At 47.3% G+C, this 8,299-nt stretch overlaps 1 protein-coding gene across 1 annotated transcript; it reads right to left on the bottom strand.

Annotated features, from left to right (window-relative positions):
* Positions 1-3,763: 3,763 nt before the first annotated feature.
* YWHAG (tyrosine 3-monooxygenase/tryptophan 5-monooxygenase activation protein gamma) lies at positions 3,764-7,265 on the bottom strand. The gene has a single exon (XM_032273363.1). It carries the CDS (start codon positions 7,082-7,084, stop codon positions 6,581-6,583), a length of 504 nt encoding a protein of 167 aa, XP_032129254.1. The 5' UTR covers positions 7,085-7,265; the 3' UTR covers positions 3,764-6,580.
* Positions 7,266-8,299: the final 1,034 nt, after the last annotated feature.

Genomic DNA, 8,299 nt, shown 5'->3' on the forward strand with positions numbered 1-8,299 from the left:
TATCCATATTTAAAATCACAAGGCCAGAGTCATGTCAGTGCTCAAAGGCAGTAAAAATCCTATTTCAATCTGAACCAAATTAAGAACGAACGGCAGTAGTTACCTCTAAGGACGGCAATGAATGGATGACCAGGTAACGGGCATGGTGGGAGTTTCTGATAAACCGGGGGTCTGCAGACTACTGGCCACAAAGTAAATATTTCAAGCTTCATGGGCTGCATACGGCTACCTCACGCTTTTGTATTTTGTAGCGTGTGTGCACTGCCAACTCAAAAAATAAAAACTGGCTGAGTGCAGTGGCTCATGTGTGTTATCCCAGCACTTTGGAAGGCTGCGGTGGGAAGATTGCTTGAGGCCAGGAGTTGGAGACCAGGCTGGGCAATATGACAAGACCCCAACTACAAAATATACAAAAATTAGCTAGGTGTGTGTGGTGGTACACACCTGTAGTCCCAACTATTCAGGGGGCTGAGATAGGAGGATCATTTGAGCCTAGGAGGTAGAGGCCACAGTGAATTGTGATCATGCCACTGCATTCCAGCCTGTGCAACAGAGCGAGAGCCTGTCTCTCCAAAAAAGGAGAAAACAGCCCAAAGTCATGATGGTCCTCAAAGTAATTCCTATGGACTTTCCTCTCCAATACTCTGGATTACAGAGTGCCATGTTAGTACCTCAGATAACCTAAGATGTCTTGACTCGTGTCTTGCCAGTGTGATCCAGCCACTCCCGCCCTAACTCCTCACTGACCACAGGTCTCTTGTGGCCATTCAGATTCAACCACATTTATCCACACCAGAATTGGAAAAATTCAAACCAGTGGGCTAATTAGCAAGCTGACATGCCACGTGAATGTTCTGATTAGGCTGGTGACCACTTACTGTCAGCTCCTAGAACAGCACCGAGCCAGCGCTCAGAAGGTTGTTTCTCCAAGCCGGCTTTGGGAACCGTGCACCCAGGAGGTAGGTGCCATCCTTAGACACTCAGATCACCCAGTGAGTCAACGTGCAGTTTCAGCTGACCAGAGCATAGGCCAGTGCGTGTGGTCACCACACAGGAAGAGTGGAGGAAACTGCTTTCATAGTCAACAGCAGCGTACTTACTGTACTGGAAGGTCCCACTGAATTAGCTCATTTATGGCCTCTCTGCTCCACCCCTGAAGTTCTTGGAATCGAGACCTCTGTTGTTTCACGCCATGATTTTTAATCACGTTTCAGAGCATCAGCTTTTGTTTTTGAGATGGAGCCTTGCTCTGCTGCCCAGGCTGGAGTGCCACGGCACAATTCAGTTCACAGCCATCTCTGGGTTCAAGCGATTCTCCAGCCTCGGCCTCCCGAGTAGCTGGGATAAAAAGCATGCGCCACCACACCTGGCTAATTTTTGTATTTTTAGTAGAGACAGGGTTTCTCCATGTTGGCCAGGATGCTTTGGAACTCCTGGTCTCAGGTGATCTGCCCACCTCGGCCTCCCAGTGCTGGGATTACAGGTATGAGCCACCACACCTGGCCTAGTATCAGTTAAAAAATTCTAGAGTATACTGAAAAAGAGGCAAAAAAGACCTTTACCACCGGTGCCTGATCGACAGACTGATTTAATTCACGTAGTATACGTCTTTTTGGTTTTTGTTTTCTTTGAGATGGAGTCTCGCTCTGTCACCTGGCTGGAATGCAATGGCGCTAACTTTTTTGCATTTTTAGTAGAGATGGGGTTTCATCATACTGGCCAGGATGGTCTCAATCTCGACCTCATGATCTGCCCGCCTCAGTCTCCCAAAGTGCTGGAATTACAGGCATGAGCCACTCAGCCTGCCCTTTTTTGTTTCTTGTTCTTGCTCTGTCTCCCAGGCTGGAATTCAATGGCATGATCATGGCTCACTGCAGCCTCAACCTCCTGGGCCCAAGCAATCCTTCCACCTCAGCCTCCTGAGTAGCTGGGACTACAGGTAGACACCACCATGCCCACCTAATTTTTGTAGAGACAGGGGTCTCACTATGCACTGTGTTGCCCAGGCTGGTCTTGAACTCCTGGGCTCAAGCAATCTGCCACTTCAGCCTCCCACAGTGTTACGATTACAGGCATGAGCCACCACACTCACCTAATGAGAACTTTCTTAACCTTATTCTGCTTCTGCCATTCAACATCAATTCTTTAGGTTCATCCCTTCCCAACTACTTATCTATGTAAGAGTGTATTTTTTCAAATACTTCAACTGAAACAACTTATCACAAAAGGCCAGGTGCAGTGTCTTACATTTGTAATCCTAGTGCTCTGGGAGGCTAAGGCAGATCACTAGAAGCCAGGAGTTTGAGATGAGCCTGGACAACATGGTAAGACCCTGTCTCTAAAATATGAAATGGCCTGGCTGGACACAGTGGCTCACCCTATCTGTAATCTTAGCACTTTGGGAGGCCAAGACGGGTGGACTGCCTGAGCTCAGGAGTTTGAGACCAGCCTGGGAAACAGTGAAATTCTGTCTCTATTAAAGTACAAAAAATTAGCCAGGCATGGCAGTATGTGCCTATAATCCCAGCTACTCGGGAGGCTGAGACCAGAGAATCACTTGAACCCAGGAGGCAGAGATGGCAGTGAGCCAAGATCATGCCACTGGACTCCAGCCTGGGCGACAGAACGAGACTCCATCTCAAAAAAATCAAAAAAATACATAAAATGGCTCAGTATGGTAGCACTCCCAGCTACTCAGGAGGCTGAAGCGGGATCACGAGAGCCCAATGAGCTATGATTATACTGCTGCACTCTGGCCTGAGTGACTGAGACCCTGTCTTAAGAAAACGTCCATCACAAAGGTTGAGAGCGGTGGCTCACGCCTGTAATCCCAGCACTTTGGGAAGCTGAGGTGGGTGGATCATGAGGTCAGGAGTCGAGACCAGCCTGACCAACACGGGGAAAACCCTGTCTCTACTAAAAAATACAAAAATTAGCCAGGCGTGGTCGGTTGCGCCTGTAATTCCAGCTACTCAGGAGGCTGAGGCAGGACAATCACTTGAACCCGGGAGGCAGAGGCTGCAGTGAGCCGAGATTGCACCACTGCACTCCAGCCTGAGCAACAGAGCGAGACTCTGTCTCAAAAAAAAAAAAAAAAAAAAAAACACATCACAACAGACTAGATGCATAAGCAGAGAGGACGTATGACTTTCCTTCTTCCTCAGTGACCCTGTTACAATAAGTCAATATTTTTTATAACTGCCACACTAAAAGTGCTTGGTCAATGTGTGCTGAAGAGTTGGTAGCTACTACTCGGCCTAGTTTTTTGTTTTTTTTTGAGATGGAGTTTTCCACTTGTTGCCCAGGCTGGAGTGCAATGGTGCGATCTTGGCTCACTGCAACCTCTTGGGCTCAAGCGATTCTCCTGCCTTAGCTTCCAGAGTAGCTGGGATAAAAGGCACCCACCACCATGCCCAGCTAATTTTTGTATTTTTAGTAGAGACAAGGTTTCATCATGTTGGCCAGGCTGGTATTGAACTCCTGACCTCGTGATCTGCCTACCTCAGCCCCCCAAAGTACTGAGATTACAGGTGTGAGCCACTGCGTGCCCCGCCTGGTGCAATGGTTTTTTAAGTCCCCAAAGCCAAATCTGATTCCTGGTTGGAGGTGCTTCCCAGTATATACTGTCTTCCTGCATACTGTCTTTCCCTTTTTCTGCCAATCCAGCCTCATTCCTTGAGTTGGGGAAGAGAACGCCCAACATCCGCTCCAACCTTCAAAAGCAAAGGAACAGTCAAACTCACACAATGAAGCTAAGGAGCACTGGCGTCAGATCTGTAAGTTTATTTGCTCAATGTACGACAGCTACATAATGACTCACATTCATGATATTCCATCACTGAGGAAACTGCTAAAGATGGTCCGTGTGTGAAATAATTCCTTAGAGAAACACGGAGCTGGAAAAATAATCACTGATTAGACCTTAAAAATAGTTCACTGCATAACATGACAAAAAGCACAAAGGCTCATTCAGAGAACGTGTTCGTTGTTCTCCGACACTGTAATAGTTATAATTTCACCATGACAAACACCAGACATTAAGATTAAGCTAACACTGGTGTTTCTTTTGCTCCCCCCTTTTAAAAACAAAATATATAACTGCATGTCACTATAGCAACATCCAAAACAGATCAATTTGTTACAATCACTATTTGGTAGAGCAAACTTTACCCCCAAAAGGAATAATTAAATTAAAAACAAAACAAAACAAAAAAAAAACCTTTAAAAAATTTGAAGACTTAATTTTTTTGTCATAGGAATACATAACACCTACAGTATAAGTTAATCAATTTCAAGCTACTGTATAGAAATACAACACTAGCATGCACAATATTGTATCAATAGAGTAATGGAGGAGTAATCATTTCACTGGAGAGACAGTATCATAGGCAAGTGCATTTCTTTAAAAATAAAGAAAAGAAAAACCATTCAAGCTGCTTAAATATCAAGTCTCCCATTCCCTCTCCGTTTTTAGCCCTCAGGTGTGATTTTTTAATCTTGCATTATTCTAAAAAGCAGCCAGAGCCAAAGCTAAAATTTAAAGGAAAAATAGGTTTTGTAATTCCAGTAAATCATTTCCAAACGCTACAGGGAAAAACGCAACACTGCTCACTGGACATGAAGATAAATTAGGGAAAGCCCCACCTACCCGCCCCTCCCGAAACCGTTCTCCTCCCATGGCCATGACTTGAGGTGCCTGTAAGAGTCACCAAAGCGGCAAAGCTTTCTTCTACTAGTTCTCCTGGTAGCTTCAGTGAACTGGGACTTCTGCTCTATCGTGAGGAGGGGGCCTTCTAAGGAAAGTCATGCTGGGTAAACTGTGCAACGTCACAGAGCACACTGAGTCTGTGCTCATCGTGGTTCTTGCATCTTCACTGTCACCTGTATCCTGTTACACATACTCAGTTCCTAAGTGTAAGCTCAGTTTTGGTATTTAGCAAAAGCATCTGTCCGTTTTTCCTCAATTATTACTCACACTTCTTCTTGCCTAAATAAAACAAAGGAACGAAGAACACAAGTGTGCTATCATTACACGCCTCGGGAGTTTCTACTGCCACTGACTTGATGAAAAACTGGATGCGCACTCAGGCCGTGTTAACAGCTAGACAGATTTACCTGAAATGAGAGTGAGGGATCAGGGCGGACCGAAAACAAATGGGTGGAAATAGCAATGTTGTTTCCGTCCATTCCGAATGCGCGCTGGCTGCACGAGACAAGCCAATCTCCAATTTCTATGCTTTTTTCATTAAAAAGAACAACTATCTAGAGAGGAAAAAGTTCTGGTCAAAGAGGAGTTACGTGTTCGTTCTCTGGAACAGTTTTAGTTTATCTTCCTACAACAATGACTAGGGGAAGGAGTGTCTTCAGGGAGGAAAAACCGGCACGCTGACAAGGCTCCCGCAACTTGACAGAATGGTTATGGATATAGCTCTTCCTTTTGGGTTTTTCTACCAGTAAGCTTCTAGCACCTGAATTTTCACACACTGCACCACAGACCTTCTCCAGACGCCTCTACGACCCCAAAGCTTCTCCACCCAGCTGCGTCCGCCAGCACGAGGGGCAGTGGGAAACGCTCCAGTGCAAGTGGGCGACGGCAGTGTGATCCCTGAGGAGGGAGCTGTGGCAGCTTCGGAAGCGGGACATTCTCTGAAAATACCAACACGATCCATGACATACAGACCTGAATTTTCTCTATTTTTGTGGCGTTTCACGTTTCTCTCAAGAGGATAGATAATTTTGGTGGTGGATTTATGTTAAGAGGAAAGGAGGACAAAAAAAAAAAAAAAAATCCCACAGCCACCTGCCGAGCACCTATTAACCAAAACCTGAAGTTGCTTTCATTCTCCTCATTTAGCCTAGGAGACCGATCAACAGCAACACCAACAGGATAAGGCTGAACACAGATGTTTAAGCCCAAACAACTAGCAAACCAAAGGAAAAATACGCAGTCGATGGCTTGATGTTACATATGGCTGTCATGTAGAAATACTGTAAACTGCAATTTAGTGTTAATACTGTCAACTAATCAGAGACTTCGGAAAACTGGCAAGTCCTAAACCACAAGGACACACGAGGCCTCAGGTTCTAAGTCTGTCAGTCTGGGGTTTACACTATTCCATGTCTGTAGGCTACACCCTGGAAAACATGCAGAGCCGAGACAGATGAGATAGAAGTACCCAAAATGAGAGACGAGAGCATATGTACATAAAAATCCTTACTGGAACCACAGAACTTACTGAGTGAGGGCCATTCCTCTTTTAAGTTTTCTTTTCATCTGAAAACCCTATCTTCTAGCAATAAGTTAAATTAGAGACAGACAGCTCCACTTGCATGAATCTACAGAACAGTCCAGACGCCAGTGTGAGGCTGCTATTCCAATACCAGCACAGCTAGCCTGACTTTCCACTAGTGGTATTTTGGCAAAAATGTCAAAGAGGCGATCAAAGACAGGACAGGTCGTGGGTTTCTCCCTGGGAAGGTCATCCCTCCCTTTCCCTCCCCCACCCGACCCCCAACTCATGGGAAAAAAATAAAGACTGCAGTAGTAGCATCCGCGTGCGCTGCCAGTCCCCCTGGGGCCTTAATTGTTGCCTTCGCCGCCGTCGTCGTCCTGCTGGTCGCTCGTCCAGAGCGTGAGGTTGTCGCGGAGGAGCTGCATGATGAGCGTGGAGTCCTTGTAGGAGTCCTCGTTGAGGGTGTCGAGCTCGGCGATGGCGTCGTCAAACGCGGTCTTGGCCAAGTGGCAAGCTTGCTCCGGGGCGTTCTGGATCTCATAGTAGAAGACGGAGTAGTTAAGAGCCAGGCCTAATCGGATGGGGTGGGTGGGCTGCATGTGCTCTTTGCTGATCTCATGGGCTTCGCTGTAGGCCTTCTCAGAGGACTCCACCACCGTTGCCCTCTTCTCTCCGGTGGCCACTTCGGCCAGGTAGCGGTAGTAGTCCCCTTTCATCTTCAGGTAGAACACTTTGCTCTCGTACTGGGTCTCACTGCAATTCTTGATCAGGTAGTTATCCAGCAGGCTCAGCACATCCTGGCACACCGCCTCCAGCTCCTTCTCTATCTTCTCCCGGTACGCGCGCACCATCTCTATCTTCTTCTCGTTGCCGTCCGCAGATGTCTTCTGCTCAATGCTACTGATGACTCTCCAGGAAGAGCGGCGTGCCCCCACCACGTTCTTGTAGGCCACAGACAGGAGGTTTCGTTCCTCATTGGACAGTGGCTCATTCAGCTCTGTCACCTGTTGGGGGGAAAAGGACAGAGCTGTTATGGTACAGATGGTGTCCACTGGGTGACTCGTCTCTTTGGGCCACAACAACAGCAGAGCTCTCGGCTGAGTAACTTGATGAACAGAATGGCAGGGAGAAGGGGGCTGGAGGTGGAGCACACGCGAGGGAGGGGAATGTGCAGTTGGATCAACGGTGTCTGAACCCCGGCTTCCTCCCCAGGAAAGGACGTAGGCCCATCACATGTGTTCCACCAAACACAACAGTCTAGGTCTTAGATGAGAAGCTTTTATCTAAATTGCAGAAGGCCAACCACTCTTTTATGTAATATTATATACATGTACCAATCCTAAAGACTGTGAGTACAGATGGTCCAACTCAGTGTTTTTTTTTTTCTTAGGAAAACACACTGACAAATTCCTCCTAATCCTGCCCTGTCTACTAAACTTCAGACCCGTCCCTTCTGGATGAGAAAATACTGAGTCAACTTCAAGCCAACTTTGGAGAAACAAGGAGGCCTTTCCGCTCATATGCTACGACCATGTGAATTCTAAACCTCAGAGGGCATGGGACTGAGTCTGATCGCTGTGACGCTTTAGCAACCCAGGAAACTCATGTATTATTATATTTGTGGCAGTGGGAGTGTGTGACTGCATACAACTACAACTAGCAATACAAAAGAATGAGGCGAGCGCAGCCCCTCCGAGCTGAGCAGGGCAACAGGAATCAAGGCTTCTTCCAAGGCGGGCATTTCTCAGGCTTCCCGCCCTCATCACCCCCAAGACTAATCACCTTAAGAAAACTAGCCGGGCGCGGTGGCTCAAGCCTGTAATCCCAGCACTTTGGGAGGCCGAGGCGGGTGGATCACGAGGTCAAGAGATCGAGACCATCCTGGTCAACATGGTGAAACCCCGTCTCTACTAAAAGTACAAAAAATTAGCTGGGCATGGTGGTGCGTGCCTGTAATCCCAGCTACTCAGGAGGCTGAGGCAGGAGAATTGCCTGAACCCAGGAGGCGGAGGTTGCGGTGAGCCGAGATGGCGCCATTGCACTCCAGCCTGGGTAACAAGAGCGAG

Source organism: Sapajus apella, unplaced genomic scaffold (genome assembly GCF_009761245.1).
Source record: "Sapajus apella isolate SASKATOON/1434 unplaced genomic scaffold, GSC_monkey_1.0 scaffold2946, whole genome shotgun sequence".
NCBI classification, from domain to species: Eukaryota; Metazoa; Chordata; class Mammalia; order Primates; family Cebidae; genus Sapajus; species Sapajus apella.